At 51.0% G+C, this 22,075-nt stretch overlaps 1 protein-coding gene across 14 annotated transcripts in view; it reads left to right on the plus strand.

Moving 5' to 3' along the window:
* The first annotated feature begins 963 nt into the window (after positions 1-963).
* The window catches only part of Atp6v0a1 (ATPase H+ transporting V0 subunit a1), a 44,066-nt gene continuing 22,954 nt past the window's right edge, over positions 964-22,075 (plus strand). For 10 of the 14 annotated variants that reach the window (XM_063251587.1, XM_023563932.2, XM_063251588.1 and 7 more), the window contains exons 1-4: positions 2,676-2,833; positions 15,210-15,288; positions 16,582-16,679; positions 17,620-17,748. In XM_063251587.1, coding sequence (XP_063107657.1) covers positions 2,717-2,833; positions 15,210-15,288; positions 16,582-16,679; positions 17,620-17,748 — 423 coding nt within the window. In that variant the 5' untranslated portion in view covers positions 2,676-2,716. Of the gene's footprint in view, positions 1,093-1,179; positions 1,327-2,671; positions 2,834-7,550; positions 7,570-15,209; positions 15,289-16,581; positions 16,680-17,619; positions 17,749-22,075 lie in introns of those variants that run through there. The other 4 variants (XM_013149662.3, XM_013149663.3, XM_005002453.4 and 1 more) reach the window with 4 other exon arrangements.

Below are 22,075 nucleotides of genomic sequence, written 5' to 3' on the forward strand. Positions count from 1 at the left end.
CTTTAACAGAAGAGGGAGAAAAGGGAACTATTATTATTATTATTATTATTATTATTATTATTATTTGCAGTACCGGGGATCAAACTCATGTGCTTGCCAGGCAGGCATTTATGCCACTGAAGTAAGTCCCTGGTCTGGGAACTATTATTAATATTTAAGAAAGATTTTTAAAAATAACTGGCATCACTTTGCTTTGAAAAATCTTTCAGCAATTTTGAGGAACTGAAAACCCCTACATAGGCATATGGATGCAGAGGAATCTATTAAACAAGAGAGAAAAAATTGCTTTCACAACATAGACTTCACCAGGGTTTCCTATTAATTGGACAAAAATAAACCCTGGGTAGTTCCTTTGGAGAACTCATTACCACTTTTAAAAGAGGGGTTTTCCGTACTTAAAGCCAATGGGACCCTAAAGCTCTACTCTGCCTGGAAGGTAAAGCTTAGGGATAGAGTTTTCAATTATTTTTTTAATATTTTAGTTTAGTTTAGTTTTTGTACTACTGTACCTGGGATGAACTCAATTTCCACTTTAAGGAAGCCAAAGAAATAATCATTCACGAAAAGGAGCCAGCTTGCATAGACTTCAAGTCAACCATCACAAAAGCACACTGGTAACGATAAAGGAGGACCTTTGTACGCAATGACATACCTAGCCCTCTTTTCATGTATTTTCTCTTTTCAGACAGGGCCTTGCTAAATTGCTAAACAAGCCAGGCTCGGCTGGAATTTGCAACCTTCCTGCCTCAGCCTCCTAGAAAGCCGGGATCACAGGTGTGCATGCCTACCACACAATTGTAAGCGTTCCAAGGACTCAAGAACCCCAGGAGAGACCAGCGGTCCCTATTCCTTCTGAGGAGGGGGTGTCTCAGCACTGGACCCCAGATGACGTCATCACGCAAAGCTTTTATCCTTGCCCCACGCTCTGCGGCAGTGGTGTGAGGCCGCGCCCGATTGGGTGACGGCGATTAGGTAATCGGGGCGGGACCTGTGGTGGGGCGGGACGGGGGCGCGGCCTGCTGACGTACGTGCGTCGGGGGGCTGAGGGCCGGCGCCGGGAGGCTGAGGGCTGGAGCCCAGCGGCTGCGGGAGGTGAGCCGGCTGACGGGCGGGGGTCGCGCACGGGACTGGCCTTGGAGGGGCGTGGGAGCCGCCCTTGAGGTCCCACCGCCGGGCACTGGAACGAGCAGGGGCCTCAGGTCTCTGAGAAAATGCGGGGTCCTCCTGCGCTGGGCACCGTCCCGGGGCAGAGGACCCATGGCCACGCGCGGGGCCCCGAGACCCTTCCCCGGCCCGGGCCGCGCTGCCGCCTTGTCACCGCCGCGGGTACGGAGCGGAGCGGGCGCTAGGCGACGCTGGGTTGCGCCCCCTGGGCGGAATCGCTCTTCATTTTCCTTTCACTGCGCGACCCCCAGAAGCCGCCCTGGCCTGATCCGCTTTCTGCTGTGCTGCAGAGGGCCCAGGGCGCCCTGGGAACCGGCTGGCCCTGGAGGGGGCGAAGGCAGCGCCTCCGAGGCTCTGGGCGCTGCCCTCGCCGGCCGGGCTGGGAGGTCTCGGGCCGCTGACGTGAGCGGCTCAGGTATTCCCGACTTTTGGCTCAGCCCGCAGCATCCTGGAGAAATCCTGGCTTTTTTTTCTGCCTTGAGCGTCTAATGCACAAAGGCTATGGCGTTCAGATTTCTGGAAATGTCTCCCAGCCTCCTTCCCCTGGGTCAATCTGCCTTTCATCTCAGCTCACCTATTCAGTGCAGTGCGGGTGGCCTGGGCACACTACGCATCGGCTGTATATTGGCTGCCGTGCGATACTGTCTGAACGAGAGCCCGAGCCTTCTGTTCGGGCGCTGAGAATAAATAATTGCCGTTTCAGGACCACTGATAGCGCCAACTGTTTTTCCTGCTCGGTAACGCGGTTGACCTAAAATGAAACCTCAGTCGCCTCCTGCGAGTGAGGACCTGACCAAGGGCAGCCTGTCATTACCTTGAAGACAAGCAGGAGACAGACGGCTGCAGAGGTGGAAGGGGCAGTCTCCATGCTGCTAAAACTGCTTCGTCATTATCAGTGTGCTCTTGTCATGCTTGAAGTCTAGCTCCTTTTTGTTAATGATTATTTCTTTGGCCTCCTCAGAGGGGAAATGTTTTTTTTTCTGAGGAGACTGGCAGGTTAAGTCCTCTAATGTAGCCGCAGCTTTATGGCAGTGCTATTGGAAATAGGGGAGAAAACGAGTCACAAGGCTGACACCTTTTAGGAGAGGACAAGCAGGATCTCTTGTTTTTCCTGCTCAAGAAAACAAAGAACTGGATGCTGAATGTCACTACCTCATGGTATTGTGTCCGTGGTATTTAAAGAGATATTTGGGGTTCCCAGTTCCTGTCTTTCTTTGATCTGGGTACATTCTTAGGAACTAAGTGACCCAAAATATTGTCATTCTGTCCTGATGTTGACTGGAAAGGAAGTGACTTCTCATCTGACACTGTGCAATCCAGGACCCAGTAAATGCTTTCGAAATTTCTCCTCTCCACCTTTCTAAGAAACGGTTGCAGATCTGTCGGCATGGAGTGGGTGAAACAAGATGAAATAAAATGTAACGTTAAAGAGCCTTGCTGCAGCAGGGTTTTTACTGTCAGCGCTTGGCTAGCTGCCAGCATCCCTTCACTGTCTTTCTTGCTTCAGATAGCAGTCGAAACCCGGACACTTGGCCAACCACCCGCTGCCACCATGGGCGAGCTCTTCCGGAGTGAGGAGATGACGCTGGCCCAGCTGTTTCTGCAGTCAGAAGCTGCTTACTGTTGCGTCAGTGAGCTGGGAGAACTTGGGAAGGTTCAGTTTCGAGATGTAAGTAGGCCGCTCCTTGATTACAGTGTCCTCGGCATTTCTTTCCAAGGCGGGTGGCTTTTCACATGCAGACAGAACATCCCAGTCCCGAGTACTGTGGGGAGCGGGTATGAGATAGGCTTCCAGTTGTCCTAGAGGTGGCAATGTTTCACACTAGTCCTAGCAGCTTCACTCGCTCCCCCATTGAAAGCCGTCAAAACCCCCTCATGGTAGACACTTAGGGTGTCAAGTGAGGGACCCAAAGCAAAGCCTTTCCCTTAGGCCTGTGGGTGCCGTGTTGTAGTTCTTCCATACAGTGGACTTTATTTTATTCAACAATAAGCATGCTTTGGCTACTTGGAGAAGGTACCAGAAGAAAAGGGACTGGGCTGGGGATGTAGCTCGGAGCTAGAGTGCTTTGTGTGAGCTTCTGGGTTAGATCCCTAGCCCTGTAGAACAAACTAGCAGGCAAAGTGAGAGTAAAGAAATCTGCCCCTGGGGCTCCTACTTGGGTTAGAGACAGAGCACCACTGCTGAAAGGAGAGGCGCTAAGGACTCTGCCCTGCCCCACAAGCAGTGCCTGCAGCTAGGCAGGCTCAGAGTTCCCTACCCCCTCACTTGCAGCACTCTCTCAGAGGGGCTTTGCATTTATCAGCCAATTGAGTCTCTCTGACTGTGACCTAAGCACCATGAGGATGGCATTCTTGGGGTCTGCTTGTATCTTTAGTGGCCGCAGACAAGGTCCTATATCAGTATTTGTTGACCTGATGATGAGTGCAAGAGCAGTAACCAAAAGGCCTGGGATTAATGTGTGTGTGCTCCCAGAACTGGCAGGCTTTCAGGCACTGGGGCTGAGCTAATCCATCACATCACGTGAATTCCTGACTCCTTTTGAGCCGGCTCACACTGAGGCTCCTGCCTTCTCCTCCCAGGCTGGGTCCTGTCCTGGCCTTCCTGATGGACTGGTCATCCTCTGCTGGCTGTCAGTGTCCCCACAACCTCTGCTCTGCTCCTGGGGATCTTCTTGGCCTTATCTCCCTTCCCTGCCTGTCATGGTGATCTGTCCACCTTCAGATCACTCCTCTTTACTCGGTGAGTCCCAGGATCTGTAGCTCCTGCCCAGCCTTTCACCGGTGCCAGCCACATTCGCAGTTCTCTCTGCCCCAGCCCACAGTGCTCATTCTGGAGCTCAGGCTGTCTAATCCTCATGCACGTGGTTTTGTCTCTGTGGCTTCCTGAGCATGAGTTAATGCGCCCATATTTTCCTAGTTTCTTGGCCAGCAATTTAAGTCAGACACTTAATTTGCAGTTTTAGTCATTGGAAGTCTGTCTCTTCTCTATCTGTTACTCTCTTATTTATTTATTTATTTATTTATTTTCTCTTATTTATTTATTTTTTGGAGGTACTGGGGATTGAACCCTGGGAGCACTGTGCTACACCCCTGCCCTTTTTATTTTTTATTTTGAGATAGGGTCTTGCTGAGTTTCCCAGGCTAACTTGGAACATGAGACCCTCTTCCTTCAGCCTCTACCTTAGCTGGGATTATAGGCTTTCACCACCACTCTGGACTCCATCTCGTCTCTAGGCTGCCTTTTTGTTTTCCTGTCTTATGCTGTGTTTCAGCCACACAAAAAATGTGTGAGGAAGAGTGAAATGCACACTTTTGCTTTACTGCCTACTTAAGAGACAAACCCTCCAGATACTGAGACAAACCTTCCAGATACTAGAGACAAACCCTCCAGATAGGATTGAAATCAGCTGGGCGTGGTAGCGCATGCCTGGGTCCCAGCACATGGGAGGCTGAGGCAAGACAACTGTGAATCCGAGTCCTGTCTGGACAATTTAAAGAGATGCTGTCTCAGAAGGCCTGGGGATGTAGCACAGTCTAAAGGCCTTAGTGTCAGTCCCCAGTGCCACATCTGGGCAGTCCTCTCCCTCCCTCCCCAGAGCTGAGCTGGAGTCACTTTGTGGTCCTCAACCCCATGTGTTTATTTCTGCTTTTGATCTGTGTCACTGGGTGACAGTCCCCAGCACAGGGTTAGGTTCTGTGCTTCAAAACCGTGTACCCGGGGTGACATTGCTGGGGAGGCTAGGCTAGATGCTTTCAAGTGCCTGACCAAACCGGGTGGGGCTCCCCAATGCCCTGCTGCCCAGCAGTCCAGCCACATTGGCACATGTGCAGTTGTTAGCTCTGCGACGCTGAGCCTCCACTGCTGCTGGGTCCCTTCCTGGGGTGCACGTTCTCGTGAGGCTCCTGAGCTTGGTCTCCGCCGTGGTTCTGGAACACTTTGCCCTCAGAATCTCTTTGTGCTCTTAAATACAGTTGAGGACTCCAGGGGCTTTGCTTCTATGATTTTATTGTATGCGAGATTAAAACTGAGAAGTGCTTAAAATATGAAATGATAGTTTACAGTGGTACGAGTAGGGAGCCACCCAGAAAGAAGAGCAATGGCCTCCATGGACTGACTGTGCAGAGCTGGCCAGGCCATTCTTAGGCCTTCGACTAACTTTACGCAGTGTGAGGTGGGCTGGCTGAGGAGCTGATGCTAGTCTGAAACTGTGGCAGACAGTCCTGTTTCCCCGCCCAGCAATGCCCCACATACGTGGCTGACCCGGGTGGGGTATTGAGCTGGGCTTCACACTGTGAGCTGGGACAGAGCCTTGAGAAAGGGGCTGTGACTCCCCAGCAAACAGGACTGTGCATCACAGTTGAGTCACCAGCCCCAGAACATTCGTGAGTTACTCTGCATTTCCTGTCCTCTGCATGTCACAGCCCTGACCTCAGGCCTCTTACCCAGTCCAGCTCAGGGCAGTCATGCATTTCCTGTCTCCCTCACTGTCAGTCATCCTCGAGCCCCTCCCCTCATGCAGAATTAATAAACCTCGACTTGGGCCCTGGATGTGGCCTTGGTTCCAGTGAGCCTTCATCCTGCTGGACTTAGGACCCTGTAGCTCCCCACAACTGTAACTATGCCTTAGGGTCTTTATTCTCACCTTGGGTTGCACTGAAGTAGTAGATTAGCATTAACTCGCTACAATTCCAGTAACTTCTCCATGGGATTACAAGTAGAAACCATCCTGGGTAGCAGCAAGGGTGGGAAGGAAACTGCATCTCATTATAAATGTTTTCTGAGCCAGGCATGGTGGCTCATGCTTTTAATCCCAGTACTCGGGAGGCTGAGGCAAGAGGATCCTTGGGAGTTCCAGACCAGCCTGGACTACAAAGTGAGCTCAAGGCCTGCCCAAACTACATAGCGAGACCCTGTCTCCAAAAAAAGACAAAAAAAAAATAGACATTTAAATGTTTTCTGAAACTGAAAAAGTTATGGTGAAAGTAGCATTATTTTGCTTTTGTTTTTTGAGGCAGGGTCTCACTGTGCAGCCCAGGCTGGCCTCAAATTCACGGTGATCCTCCTGCCTCAGCCTCCCTAGTGCTGAGATCACAGGTGTGTGCCCCACAATGGGTGAAAAGCCCTGTCTTGTCTGAGTAGAAGGCAGCTGAGTCTCCGCCTTTTCCCGGCAGGGCTGAGCCCCTGGAAGCCTCCCTTAGGGGCATTGCCACGAGGGGCGGTGCCGAGTATGGTGTGTGTGCCCTGTCACCTTCCACACTGGCAGGTACCTCCCAGTGAGGTGCTCTGGCTGATGTGCCAGTCCCTCTTGAACTGCCTAGGTGGTAGGTGGTGCCTGTGTGTCCCCTGGGGCCTGGAAGGCCCCTTGGTGCTCTAGGTTGGCTCCTGACCCTCTGTTGAGCCCTCAGGCCTGCAGTGTGAGGTGGCCACATGGGTTCTTTTCTGCTACATTCATTTTTTTCTTTTTCTTTTTCTTTTTCTTTCTTTTTTTGGTCTTGCCTATTTTCTCCCTAGGATTTTTATTTTGAAAAAATTTAAGCCTAAGAATCCTTTGATAGATTCACAAATTATTAACTTTTTGCCACATTTTATTTGATTTATTATGATGCTGAGAACTGAACTCAGGTTTTCACAAATGCCAGGCATGTGCTCTACCACTGAGCTATGTCCTCGCCCTGCTTTTTATATACATAAGTGTGTGTATATCTATATCTATATATAGATAGATACAATTTTTTAATTTATTGTGGTACTGGAGCCTGAACTACATTCCCAGTTGTTTGTTTGCTTTTTTTTTTTTTTTTTTTTACTTTTTTAGACCAAGTCTCACTGAGTTGCTTAGGCTGAATCAGACTTGTGACTCTCTTGCCTCAGCCTCCCAGGGTGCTGAGCATACAGGCTTATTTTACTTACTTGTTTAGAGTACTAATAGAGGGAGGCTGTGGCCGTGGTGACATTTTGTTCCCAGATAGCCACACTTCAGGGTGAGCAGACATTTCCCTTATAGCCACAATGCACTCATTGGTCACATGCCACATGTCCTTTCCCCAGTTGTTTCGAATGTTGCCCTGTAAAGCCGGGCTGGCGGCCCTGCTCCGTTCAGGTTCATGTGTGTTGGAGGGTGAGGGCGGGTGGATTATCAGCGAGCAGCCGCTGAGCGCGGTCCTGGGGCCGGGTCTCCGTTGGGCACGAGCGAGCATCGCGCAGTGCGCGCTCGCGGAAGGCCCATATACCTGGAGTGCCGGGCCTTTGTTCCACAGCGGTCTCTCACCTGCCGCTGTCTCTTGGCGCTTCCTTTGAGGTTAAGCGCTTCTGATGCATGCATGGGATGCCTGCGCGTGATCGTGCGCTCCGTCTGTCCTGCGTTGGACGCGCGGCGTTGTTGTTCTACGATGGTACAGACCCAGGTGAGCCCTGGGCGGAGCGCGGCTGGCTGGGCTCGAGGCGCAGCTGTCCCTCTTTGTGAACAGGTGATGCGGGCGGCCCTGGGCCTGCGCCCCCTGCTCTCCTGACAGGCTCCTGCGCGTGCCCAGTCTTGCCTTCCTGTCTGGGGGCGGGGGAGGAGGGGGGGGGCACAGTTGCCTGCTGAGCCCCGTGTTCCTCCTGTGCTTGTGAGTTACCTCTCTCCTGTAGCAGAGCAGAGGCCTCCCTCCTTCCTCCCGGCTTCCCCTTGACTCCTGTAAATTCACTGATTCGTTGCTACTACATGTATTAGAATCTTCACTGTCACGTTTCCTTTTGGTGCTCTAATTGTCCCAAATGCAGCCTGTGAACATAAATGAGTTCCAAGGATTTTGTTCTGTTTTTAAGTCAGGGTCTTGTTGTGTGCAGTTGAGGCTTCCTTGAGCTCTTACCTTCCTGCCTCAGCCTCCTAGTGCTGCCACCACACCTGGGCAGGTGTCACTGCAGCAGCATGTGTCTATACTTTTCCTTTATGGCTTGTGCTTTTTGTTTGTTTTGGTGTTTTGTTTGTCAGAGACAGGGTCTCACTCTGTAGTGTAGGCTGGCCTTGAACTCACAATGATCCTGTTGTCTCAGCCTCTTGTGTGCTGGAATGACCCGTGTGCACCACCATTACTGGCTCCTGGCTTGCTTTTTGTATCCTAGATTTCTCTCTCTCTCTTTTTTTTTTTTTTTTTTTTTTTTTTTTGGTCTTTTTGTCTTTTTTGAGATGGGGTTTCGCTATGAAGTTCATGCTGGCCTTGAGCTCACTTTGTAGCCCAGGCTGGTCTCAAACTCGTAAGGATCCTCTCATCTCAGCCTCCCGAGTACTGGGATTACAGGTGTGAGCCACCATGCCCGGCTCTGTATCCTAGATTTCTTAATTAGTTCAGGCTGATCTTGAGCTTATTTTGTAGCCCAAGCTGGTCTAGAACTTGCAATGGCCCTCCTGCCTCAGCCTCTTGAGTGCTGGGCTCACAGGTATGCACCACCATACCCAGCTTTTCTTGCAAAATTTAAAAACATATTTATTTCGATTTTGATCTGCTTGGCTTCTTAAGGGACTAGAGTATCTTTCCCCCATGTGAATACACTGCAGTCTCAGAACAACTCTTTGAATAATACATTTGTGTTTTGTGATCTCATCTCCGAGTACCAACTTGTCCTACATTTCAGCTCTGCTCCTGGGTTCTCCTCTAATCCTCAGCTTGTTTATTAGCTGAGCTTACAGAATAACAACCTAAGTGACATACTTTAGTACAAGGTTCCAGGTTTTATAAGGGACAAGGTCTCCCACCTTGTGCATCACCACTGTCTTAGCTCTTCTGGTCTCTGTGTTCTTTTACTTAGATTGAGAATTTAGAATCAGTTTGCTGAATTCCATGAAATTCCAATATTGGTAGCGTTATTTCCCCTAGAATCGCTTATATATTTTTATTTAGGCTTATGCTGAGTCACTTTATATTTTTGCTGTTACAATTGGGATCATTTGAAATTTAACTTTCAAATGTGGTTGATATAAAAATAGTACAATTGATTTTAGTATTTTTTTTTCTTTTGGGTACCAGGAATCGAACTCATGACCTCATGCTTGCCAGACAGGCGCTTATGCCACTGAGCTAAAGCCCTGGCCCCTGGATGTTATTCTTATATCTAGCAACCTCAAGGAATTTTACTTCTTTTTTGTTGTTGCTGCTGCTGTTGTTGTTGTGGGATCTCACTGTATTTCCCAGGCGGACCTCACAGTCCTGGACTGGACTGATCTTTCTGTCCCAGCCTCCCAAGGCGGGGACTATAGACACAATTGTGTCCCAACTTAAGTTATCTCTTTTTTTATAAAGTTCTAATGGTTTGTTGCAGAGGCTTTTTATTTTTCCATGTATTCAATTTATTACCTACAACTTTCCCTCTCCAAATCCTTATCTTTTACTTACTTATCTTACACGCACTCACCTTCAGTACCACAGGGAAGAGTGGTTATCAGTTGTATTGCTGTATTGATCGCTGTGTTGATCATGGGTTAGTGTTAACTTTTCTGAAGTAACTTAAGACAACTACAGGCCAGTCTCTTTAATGAACATAGATGCAAAAACCCTCAACAAGATACTGGCCATCCCAAGGCAACAAGTCACTAAAAAGATCACACACATCGTGACCGAGGAGGCCTCGACCTGGAGATGCAGGGACTGGTTCACGCCCTCCAGGCTGAGTGCAACTCATCCCCTGGAAGGAAGCCAGGACAAAGTCCTGTGGTTCTCTCCACAAGACAGGGGTAGACCTGGACAGACTCCACCACCACCACCCCCCCCGTGCCTAATAAAACCCTGAAGATGGCCCAGGGATCAAGCTCAGAGGCACAGACACCTGCCTGGTGGGTCCTGAGCTTGATCCCCAGTTCCAAACAAAACAAAACCCTGAAGAAAAGAGGAACAGAAGATCTCATCTCAGTCTGATACAAGCCACTTAGGGCAAACCATCAACCAGCATCACATTATTAAGTGAGCAAACGCTTTCCCTCTAAAACCAGGAACAGGACAAGGACATCTGGTCCCCCCATCCTGTCCCATATAGTACTCACAATTAGCCAGGGCAGTCAGGTAAGAGAAAGACAGACAGTACATTTAGGAAAGAGCAAGTTACTGTTATTTACAGATGACATGGTTCTTTACATAGAAGAGCCAAAGAATTCTGCCAGAAGACTTCTAGAATTAACCAAGTTCAGTAATGTAGAAGGACAGAAACTCAGCACACAGAAATCTGTAGCATTCCTGTATACATTCTTCGAGAGAGAAATTTAGGAGAGTAATACCATGCCAGAAGCTTCAAGAAAAATACCTAGGAATTGAGAGAACTCTGTTGTAGATTAAAAACTGGTGGTCAACTTAACAGCAGCTGGATTAAATCAGCATGGTTCTGCATGTAGATGGCCCAGTTGAGGAAAGTTGTCAGCATAAACATGGAGAAGAAGAGCAGTGTGTTTGTGGGTTTTCCTAAGTGTTGCTATTTGAGCCGCTGGTTCTCCTGGAGGAGCTCATCATGCTGGCTTCCCCAGTGTGAGTTTGACCATTGTCACTGGAGGAGCTGGGGACCTTGTTGGTGAGACTGGCTGTGGTTCACTGTGGGGGAGCACTGGGCCTTACATGGAGCATGGCTTCCAGGAGGGGAAGATGTGTGCTGTTTAATCTCCAGGAGAAGCTTGTCATGCTGGCTTTCTGGCATGTTCTCCACTGTTCTTATGATCAGAGGAGCTCAGGCCTCTAAGGATGGCTGTGGTGCTTTTCAGGACAACTTGGTCCTTATTTTGAGTGTGACTCCAGTGTAGACCCCAGTGTAGACCCCTCAACCTACCAGCACGGCTTCTTCACCCTGCTGGCATAGACTTCCTAGCTTCCACTGCTGACCTTTGGGCCTTCCGTAAAAGGCCCAGATCCGTAAAACAGACTGGGGTGAATGCTTGTCATGGGCTCTAGAACTCCAGTTGGACTCATGGGAGGCATTGCCATAGGTTCAGGTCTTCATCTGGACTCATGCAGGACATTGCTGTGAACAGAGCTCCCACTGGACAGGACACCCAAGAATCAGCACGGGATCATAGCGAAGCGGAAGGTTTCTGCACAGCAAAAGAAACCTACAGAGTGGGGTAGGGGGGAGCTGGGCAGCTTCTCCTGCACAGAAGACTGATATCTAGAATACACAAAGTGCTAAAAAACAGCAGCCTCCCCAAAAGATCCAGTCAAAAAAATGAGTGACTGGTAGTCAGGTGTGGTGGTGCACACTTGTAATCACAACACTCAGGAGGCTGAGGCAGGAGGGTTGCTGAGGCCAGCCTGGAAAACATTGTGAGATCATGTCACAAAACCAAACAAAACAGGCAACCGAAATGAACATCTTCTCAGAAGTGTGGATAGCCAATACTTCCATGAAAAAACTGTTCAGCATCAATGGCCATTAGAGAAGAGCATAAATAACACTGAGATTCCATCTCATTCCAGGAAGAATGGTCACCAATGATCAGATAGTAGCCCATGCTTTCGGGCTCCTGGGGAGAAGGCATAGGTGGGAATGTAAACTGGTGTAATCACTATGGAAACCGATATGGAGAGCCCTCAGAAAGCTGATGCCAGAAACCCCGCTTAATCCAGCCATCCTGCGGCTATCTTCCTGCCTGCTCTCCTCAGCCCCGTCCAGTCCAGTGGGCCCAGTTCCTCCTGCACCCCAGTGTGCCACACAAGAGCCCAGTGTAACTTTTTATCTTTTAAAGAGGGTCTCGCTGTGCAGCTCAGGCTGGCCTTGAACTCACTTTGTAGTCCAGGCTGGTTTCAAACTCACAGTGCTCCTCCTGCCTCAGCCTCCCGAGTGATGAGATGGCAGGAATGTGCCAGCACGCCCAGTCATCCCAGGGTTACTTCTGATGAGGGTGAGCCCATCTCACTGCCTGTGCAGGGCCATTTCCTTCTCCCTCAGCCACGGCTCTGGCTCTAGCACGGCTGATCTGACAGCACCCTCCAGCTGCTCTTCCAACTAGCAGTGCCTGCTGCCCTCCCGGCTGGGGCGCTCAGCTGCCTATCCTCCCCCTCCTCCCCCTCCTATTCCTCCCCTTCCCATCCTGTCCCTCCCCCCTTCTGCCCCCACCCATCTGGTTCCTCAGTCCCTCCCCTCCAGCCTTGCATGCCCTACCTCAGGCCATGCTTCCTAGCGCGCCTGGATAGTCCTCCCTGGAGGCTCTGGGGACAGTCCCCACTAGCTCTCCAGGCTGTTAGCTGTGATCTCTATCTGCAGCCTTCCTGAGACTGTCACCAGACCCCTCTCTCCTGTCCCCTCCTGCAGATGTGGAGCCTCCTCCAGGACAGTTTATCCCACAACGTCCCCACCTCGGGGGCCACCCTGCCTATCTCGGACCTTTGGGACTCATCCTTTTGAGACAGAGGGGCTATGTGTCTCCCTCACCCTTAGCCTCCCTGCTCTTCTCCGCCTCTGGGTTCCCCGTCCCTGCCTGGCCCCAAGGGGTGGTCTCTGCCTGGCTGCCCCTCATCCCTTGGTCATTCCCATGCCCACTGCAGTGTCGCCCCCGCCTTGCTTCTCACTGCCCTTACCCAGACTGGAGCACCAGGAGTGCCAGGCTGCAGCACCTCCTCTCGTGGGTCCTCCGGGGAAGTGTCCTGCATCCTTGTCCTCCTGCCTCTGCCTCACTTCGCTCCTAGGACAGCCCCTGCTCTTGGCTCCCGGAGACCATCCAGGGTCCACCCCGCTGGCTCAGCCACCTGCCTTCTTTCCCCTCTCCTCTGACCCTGTGGTGGCTTCCCAGGCTGGCGCTGATTCACCCACCTGCAGCTCCAGTGCTCTGGCTTCACCGCCACCGCTGTTGCCCCTGCAGCCAGACTGAAGAGCAGCCCGCCTTCCTGCTCCTCAGTCCCCAAGAACAGGTGACAGCTAGCGCTGTGCTTCTGGAGCTCGAGCCTGCTTCACCAACCACCACAGACCCACAGACTGCGGCTTAGTGCTGATGGTGGGAAGCCAGTCACCTTTGCTGCTGATCTCAGGTCCCTACCTGAAGGAGACACTGGGTCATAGGGCTCTAGTGCTTGTGTTGTATGTCTGTTTCTGCCCCTCGGGCTGGAGCAGGGCCTGGCACGTTTGGGGCAGGCATGCACACCACCTGATCCCTGCATATGGCCTTGGCTCATTCATATGCCCCGGCCGGGCACAGGCACCCACATGGATGGCGCCCCTCGTGGACAGAGCTGTATACCCAGTGCAGCTGTGCTGGCCTTACCCTCACTGTTTTCCCAACGGCCCCCATGCCTAGTGTGTGGTGGGCTCCTGTGTGCGGCCCAGAGAGTGAGGCGAGGGGCGCCCCTGCACCAGCACCCTCATGGCCCACATCCTCCTGAGCAGCTGCCTGAGGGCACGTGGGCATGTGCTGGGCAGATGTGTGTTCAGGTTCACGCCAAGCTGCCGGTGGCTTCCAGTCCTTACTCGCCTTTTCCTCTTGTGCTGGGGATTGATTTTCCTTACTAAAAAATTACTGAAGATCTCAGGAACCAATTTTTAATGATTAGAAAGTGTTACAGCGGTGTAGCACATAGGCTTACTGTTGCCTGTTTTATAACATGATGACTTTTTAACAGCATATATCACCATAGATTTTTGTTTGTTTGTTTTTGAGACAGGGTCTTGCTATGTAGTTCAGGCTGGCCTTGAGTTCACTTTGTAGTCCAGGCTGGGCTTGAACTTGCAAGGATCCTCCTGCCTCAGCCTCTTGAGTGCTGGGATTGCAGATGTTCACCGCTGCACCAATGGCTGGGGTTGTTAGTTGTTGTTTTGAGACAGAGTATCACTTTGTCGTGTAGGCTGGACTTAAACTCACTATGGAGGCTAGGCTGGCCTGGAATTTGAAGCAATCTTCCTGCCTCAGCTCCCGAGTGCTGGGATGATGGGCATGTGCCACCATGCCTGGCTCATCACAACAGATTGGAATTACTGGTTTGTGTCTGTCTTTTCTATGGAGCTGAAGACCAGAGTGTAATCTATTATTAGTGGTTCTCTTATTCACTAATTCTGTTTTTTTGCCTTGGATTCCATCTGTCTAATGTTGTTACATTGAGTTCTGAGGAAAGAACCATTGAATGCAGGAATGTATATATGTACACGTGTATCTGAGTATGTGTGCATATATGTACACGTGTATCTGAATATGTTTGTATATATGTACACACGTATCTGAGTATGTGTGTATATATGTACATGTGTATCTGAGTATGTGTGTATATATGTACACGCATATCTGAGTATGTACAAGTGTATGAGGTTGTTTATTCTGTAATATGTCTCATGCACATGCATGTAGCTGTGATTGTAATACATGTGTGTATGTGTACACATGTATGTGCATATAGTGCATGTATAATCCATGAGCCAGCGTGATCCACTGTGTCACATAATACAGCACGTGTGTGTGTGTGTGTGTGTGTGTGTGTGTGAGACATGCGCATGTCCATAAATGCAGGCCCATTCAGCATGTTGTGCTGTGTGTGAAGCGGATGCTTCTGACTGGCATTTCCCCAGCCCCGTGCAGTGTCTGGTGCACACTTGGTGCTGAGCAGCAGTGACTCTTTGTGTGACTTTTAGGGGTTTGTGACACACCGTCTTCTGGTTGCGTCTCTGCCTTTCTTTGCTGCTAAAGCCTGTGTTTCCCAGCGAGCAGGAACTCAGCTTTGTGTGTCCCAAAAAGTCTGTGCCCTTCCTTGGAAAATGGCCTGTGTTGTGACGGAACAAAGCAGCGGGTCCCCGCCGCCCATGGCTGGGGCGGAGAACGGGCAGGGTTTACCCTCTATCCCCTGGGCTCAGCAGACATAGCTTTTGCAGTAGCTGTGCTAGGCTTTAGGAGGTGCAACTTCTGGTTCCCTAGATGCCGTGCCCCTGTAGCAGGGGGGTCCTGGCCTGGATGGTGGCAGGCACAGAGCTCTTGTTCGAGCCGGTGGGCAGTTTTGACCAGTGTTGCATTGTGCATTGATGCAAAGGGAGGTTTTCACTGCAGAGTGTGGTGTGTATGAACCAGGGAAGAGATGCAGCATCCAAAGATTGGTACTGTGGTCTTATTTTTCAGCTAAATCCAGATGTGAATGTTTTCCAGCGAAAGTTTGTAAATGAAGTCCGAAGATGCGAAGAAATGGACCGGAAGCTCCGTATGTACACTGCGGTTCTGTGTGACGCTCCTTCTGTGAGGCATCACATGTCTTAGATGGGAAGCAGCTGAATAGGCCGGTGCAGGAGGAGGGAGAGCCCTGCAGCTGTGGCTCAGGGCGAGCTCCGGCCCGGGCAGCTTCCTGGTGTCTGGACGAGGCGCTGCTGTGTGGAGCCCTGTTGACCACAGCTGCACACTGATGGCACTGTGGTGTTGCTCACTGGCACTGGGACAGCAGAGCTACGTTACAGACCCCCCCAGGGGTCACCCTACACAGGGCCAGGTGTAGGTGTCAATCTAATGAACTATGCCCCCAGCTATTTTTTATTTTGAGACAGGTTCTCACCAAGCTGCCCAGGCAGGAGGACTTGAGCTTGTGATCCTCCTGCCTCAGCTTCCTAAGTGCTAGGATTACAGTGTGTGGCACTCTGCCTGGCTACAGCCGCCTTTTCATTTGAGCTTGAGGAAGGAAGCCCCACTGAGGCTGAAATACGTAGGAGTGAATGAATGCTGAGTCCTTTTGCTCCCAAACATCCTTTCAAGATGGGTGCTCCTCATTTAATAACTGAAATTCTAGGAGCCAGTGCATTTCAATACTGTCCGAGGCCTGTGAGAGCCCGTGAAGGACTCCTCTTCCCAGGCAGAGCTGGCCAGCCCCACGCCTAGTCCAGCTGTTCTGCGAGTCCCAATTAGCTCGCTGGCAGGAGGACTAGGCCTTGCTGTGCAAGAAAGAAACCAGCAGTTGTCAGCCGAGATGTTTCCCTGGTGTTCAGCATCTTTATTCCATTCTCTGCCTATAATTTTTATTTTCTACACTTGAAACTGCCCCAAGGGGCTGGGGAAGAGCCCTTGGCAGGCACCCTGGGGTTTATCCTCGATGCCTAGCAGCCCACACTGGCACCAGCCTGGCGGAGAATGGGAAGGCAGGCATGGTGGTAGATCGCCCTCCACAGGCTCACTTGACCCCGTGAGGCTGTGGCGAAAAGGCTGCTGCTTTTCTAAGAACACTCTTCTGCTCTGGGGTTGGACCTTTCTCTTTCCTGAAGTCCAGAGACTGCACCCTGGGCCTTCACCCCAGCCATGTCTCTTCCTTGAATAGTTTCATTTAGTTGCCAGCTTGCTCAGGCTGGGCTTGAACTTGGGACCCTTAGGCCTCAGCCTCCTAGAGTGCTGGGAGTACAGGCATCTGCCACCAGGCCGAGCTTGAATGAAATTTCATAGCTGGGTTTTGGGCCTTCCCTCCTGTCCCCCAGATAATAGTGATTTCAGGCATGTGTGGCTTCTGTCACTGTAGGGTTCGTTGAGAAGGAGATAAGGAAGGCTAACATCCCGATCGTTGACACCGGTGAGAACCCAGAGGTGCCTTTCCCCCGGGACATGATCGATCTGGAAGTAAGCCTGCCTGGGCAACCCGTCTCTTCACTGAGATGCCAGCAGGGGAGGTGGGGGGGGGAGTGGGAGGGGGTGAGGCTCACAGCCAGTGCACTAAACCTGGGATCGGGGAGCCCTGTCTCAACTGCAGGTCTCTAGAGGTCAGGATTAAAGGCACCCCACATTTGCAGAATACTGTGCCGGTCCAGCAGCTCACTGACCTCATGGACTGAGGGAGTAGTCTCTGGGCTTTCCCTTTCTTTGTTTGTTTTTCTCCTTTCACAGTATTGCAGACTGAACCCATGATATTTGTATCCCCAGTTTCTTTTTCATATTTTGAGGCAATATCTCAATGTCACTAAGTTATCCAGGCTGGACTCCAACTTGCAGTCCTCCTGCCTCAGCCTCCCAAAGAGCTGGGATTATAAGTGTGCACCACAGCTTGTCTTTCTTATACTTGATATTTATTTGTGCCTTTTCTTGGTCTTTTTTCTTTCTTTCTTTTTTTTTCCTGACCTCTGCAAGCAAAAGTCTTTTTCTTTTTTAATGTTTTTAATGATTGAGCTCAAGCCTTTGCACTGAGCAATATTGTCAACCCTTTAAAAACATTTTTTTAAAATTTTGAGACAAAGTTGTTAAATTGCCTGAAGTGGGTTTAAACTTGCCATCCTCTTGCCTCAGCTTCTGAGACTGCTAGAATTACAAATGTGCAGCCCTGGGATTTTTGGTAATATTTTATCCATCTGAAATCCCGATGAGATTTAGAGTGTAACATAGACTCTATAGGCAAAGACTTATGAAGCACAAAAATTGCGTGAGGAAAATTGCTCTCATAGTCCCCGAATCGATGGTGGGGGTAGTGATTCTGACAGTGGGCTGGCCGCCATTGAGCAGGTGCGTGCACACTGTCTTTCCAGTGAGCATCCTGAGCTCTGAGCTCTGAGTACTTCCTTTCCTCTAGGCCAATTTTGAGAAGATTGAAAACGAGCTGAAGGAAATCAACACAAATCAAGAAGCCCTGAAGAGAAACTTCCTGGAGCTGACTGAGCTCAAATTCATTCTCCGAAAAACTCAGCAGTTTTTCGATGAGGTCAGCCTGTTGTTTCTTTTAGCCTCGGAGCAGCTGGTGCTACACCTGTGCAAAGGGGCCATGTTTTATTCCAGAACTATTTTAATTTGCTATTTTGGAAGTGACACCATTTTTGCACTCTATTTTAGTTAAAAAGTCAGATTATGTTCCATTGTCATGCCGTGCATAGACAGCCATGGTTCTATATGTTTTCACATTTTCTGCAATTTTTTCATCTCAACATGGGACCCTATTAGTCATTGTGTAAACATAAATAGTTGAAATTTTTACATTACACTGATGTGAAAATATAGTACAAGGTAAGTAGATGCTTACAGTTAAAGTTGAAACAAACATCTAGTTATACACAAAATTATAACAAATATTTAATCTCCAAGCCTTTTGGCATCAGATTTTGATTTCGATTTTATTCTCTGTGAAACTGCTCACCAGTCTCTGGGTTGAGGAGGTGGTGGCTGCCGGGCCAGGTGACAATTTGCCTGTAGGCCCCACGGCAAGGACTCAGAGTCAGAACCTGGGAGGAGGCCAGCTTTCAGCCGAGATGTTCTGACCCCAGAGCCCAAAGAGCTGGTAACTCTGCTCTTTCCAGGTGTCTGCGCCCCAGACTGGAAACAGGTTTACCAGATGGCTTAGGCTGGCACTGTTCTGTGTGTCTTGTGAAGATTTCATTTTATTTGCTCAACAACAGAAAGCTGGCAAAGTGTTAGGAATACAGTTGGCCTGTTGGAGTGGCCTCTGATGGTCTCAGCTTCGCTTTAATTTTCTGCCCTGGAGAAGAGACCAGGTCTCCATGGTCCTGTGGGCCAAGCAGCAGGAGCAGCTCCTGGGGATCCAGGCAGAACCTGCCCAGGGTCTCCGCCCTGAGTCAGGCACCCTGGCGGGTGGGAACCTGGCCAAGGGACAAGGTGTGTCGGAGACCTGCTGGGTGGAACTGTTAGTCTGGGACACACTGCAGCAGTGTGACACGTCCCACAGCACGGAGGACCGGCCAGAGACACTGTGCTGAGGAACAGCTCTGCAGCCCTGGAAGTGTGATGGGCCGCTGGGGCTCACAGCTTGCCGAGGGTGCTGCCCAGGCTTGTTCCCACTGGTATGGCCTCGGCTGTTTAAGGCTTTTTGCTGCAGGCAGAGCCCACAGGCCGCAGGGTTCTAACCACAGAGCGACGGCCTCCAGGCTGTTCACCCCAGCATGACCACTCACTGCATGCTGTTCTTGAGGTGCGAGGCATGTCAGGGGCTGACGCCAGTGGGCCACTTTGTGTGCTCACAGACATGTGCTCCACTTTTTCTCTCCTGCCTGGTGCTGGGTGTGACCCCAGGGCCTGGTGCACCTGGGCACATGCCCTGCCCTGCTGCCTACAGCACTGCTTACCACACTGTGGTACACCAAGCGTCCCCTGCGCTTGGTTTTTGTTCTGTCAGTTCTCCTCAGTCCCTTCGAGAGCCCTTCCCTGTACCTCTGTGACCCTTGAAAATATCCTTCTGACCTTTGGCTTTGAGGGTCGGAGGATGCACCTCGCTGTGGTTCTACTGAGGGACCTTGGGGAAAGACTGAGGGATGTGTAGCCTGAAGGAAGCTTGGGTTCCATGCCCTGACCCCCCCAAAAAGATAAATAAAACAAGCTCTTAACTTTCTAAGATACAACAATGAAGATTAACTCTGTGATTGCTGAGCCTGAGCAGTAAATGCCAGGTCCTGGAGGCTGGCTGTCACCCGCCTGCTCATCCAGTCTCGGAAGCCTCTAGCCAGGCTGTGCCTTGATTTCCCCTGCTCCCAGCCCCACAGCTGCTCAGGAGTCCCTGGCGGCCCTCCTCGTCTTCCCCACTTTCCTCAGCTGCCTTGGGTCCTCTCCACATCCCTGGCCCACTGTGCTTCTAGACAGCACCGGCAGGGCTCAGGCCTCACAGCGGGGCCACACATGTGTGTGAGTGCAGGTGTAAACAGTGCAAGAGGGACACTCTGTGTTGAAGACGGAAGAGTTTTTCATGAGGATCTCTTCTGTGCCCCAAATGGTAATGTTAGCAAATGGCCTTAAACACTACCGACGTCTAACCCGCTGGCCTTTGCGGTGCTTTGGTGAATATAATCAACCATGTATGGTAATGAGCAAGCAGAGGCCATAAATCAGAGTGTGATTCTTTGTGTACTGAGACATGGGCTTGCAATCACCAGGGGAAGGGTAAACAGCTGCCGCATCTCCTGTGATTGAGGTGATGACAGAGTCACAGAGCCCTTCCTACCCAGAGCGTTTCGGATGACTTGTTGATGACTGCCCTTTTCTCAGTCGTCTTGCTTATGAAGAGCTGTAAGAGCTGGAAAGATTGCTCTGCATCTTTTACCATAAGCACCATGACAAAAGAGCGTAAAGAAGACTGGGAAAGTAATGGTTAATGGCATGCAGACTCTGTCTTCCTCTTCTTCTGCATTTTCCATCCACCTGCTTTCCTTTTTTTCTCTCCCATCTGCTATGTCCTCCCTCCAGCCTCAGGTGCGCTTGGGTCAGTGGGTGGGGAAGAGCTGCTGCCAGGGCCAGGATCTGGGCTTGTGTTAGGGCTCTGGATGTTGGGTGAACAGAAGCCCGCTACGCTTCCTTGGGGAAGGCGTGGCTCTGCTTGGTGGCCCATGGCCAGGTGATTTGGAGGTCAGGCAGCATGCAGGTGTTTGGGGTCAGAGTCCCTAGGTTAGGGATGGGTACACAGCATGGTTTCAGTGTTGCACTGAAGGCTTTCAGCCAGTGGCGCTGGCCCCAAGCCCCTACCTGGCCCGAGCTCTAGTACTGGGGTTCCTAAGCATGACATGGGGATTAGTGGTGAGGGGCTAGGCTGGCGCAGAGGGTGCCCAGCGCTAAGTTTGTAGTGCAGTCCTGTGAGAATCCCAGCTCCAGGCAGGAGCCCTTTGGTGGAAGGGCTCTGCTCCTGGCCCTCCATTACCCCTCAGGGCACATGCCCTTGAGTGGGACCTTGAGGTTGACTGGGCCCTATGACCTGCTGAGGGGTAGGACAGGGTCCTGTGAGCCACACACAGCTTGTTGACTCTGGCTGTCCAGTCCACGAACCCAGTGCCTCCGGTCAGGTGATTGGACATAGAGCCAGAGAGCCCTCTGCATGCTGGTGGCAGCAGGTGTAACCACGGTTGCAGCCCTGGCTCAGAAGTTGCCAGTGCCCCAGGGCTCTCCTTGTGCCTGCTGTGTTCGATTTTTTGGACCAGCCTGGTCCTCACCTCTCAAATAGTTGCTCTCCCTCTTCAGGCCTCGAGTCCCCTTGATTTATGCCTAGTTCCCCACTGACTGGTACATGTCTGGGCCTGTGGCTTTGTCAGGGAGATCCTCCCGTGGTACTTTTTGATAGTGTTGTTGACAGGAATAGATTCCAATTGGAATTGGAATGAAAATAACAGAGAAAAAACTTCTGTACAGTTTTACTTTTGAAAAGGCTGATTTTTCTGGTCCTTGGTCAGCTGAGAAACCTGAGGGGGTTCAAGCTGAGGAGCACAGGCAGCAGAGAGGTGGGCTGCGTTTGGTTTTGCAGGATGGCTGCTCCTGCTGGTGGCAGTTGAAAAGGCAGGAGAGAGAGGCATTGAGACCTCTGTGTAGTCCCTTGTCCTATGCTGCGATGTATAAGCTGTCCCAGTAGACGCCGTTGCCTGCTAGGCAGGCCAGCACAGGACTCTGGGTCATTGATTATCTGCTGCTTTTCCTGCTCCGCCTGGTTCTGGAGCTGTGATCTCAAGAGCCCTTACACCCTAAAACCTACAGACTCCCTGCAGATGTTTCTATAAGGCGGGACTGCAAACACATTGCTTCCTTTACAAATGGACAAGGTGAGGTGCAGACCTGCCAGCCACCATTCCCCACACTTTGAAAGGGGACACACTTTCAGTCCCACACTGCAGGCCTCATTGGGCCGTGTGCAAAGTTCTCGTGTCCCCAGTTTCTGTGGCTGGAGGACCTGGTCCCTAGAGTCACTCCCCAGTCCTCCTGGTCACTCTGTGTGCCTGGGGAGGCACCCCTACCTGTCACAGCGGTCCAGAGGGCCGAGGCCTAGTTTGTAGCAGCTTCCTGTCTGAACACAGGGTGCTCTGAGCGCTCACGTCACTGGAGCCAGGAGAGGGAACGGTTCCACCAGGAGCAGCTTTGCTCCCCTCGACATCGCGCCCTGTGTCTGTGTGCACCACTGGAGTGCTCCTCCGGGTGCTTTGCTGGGCAGCCCAGCTTTCTTCCCTCTTCTCCTTTGTTTTCTTCCCTCCTTCTTCCAGTCTGCCCTTCGTGGGTGTGTCTTGCCATCCGGTGGTTTGGTTTCAATTTTTCCATTTCTCTTTTCCAAACCT

This window comes from Cavia porcellus, unplaced genomic scaffold (genome assembly GCF_034190915.1).
Source record: "Cavia porcellus strain 051 isolate PalLab524CR breed Dunkin Hartley unplaced genomic scaffold, mCavPor4.1 scaffold_6, whole genome shotgun sequence".
Classification (NCBI taxonomy): domain Eukaryota; kingdom Metazoa; phylum Chordata; class Mammalia; order Rodentia; family Caviidae; genus Cavia; species Cavia porcellus.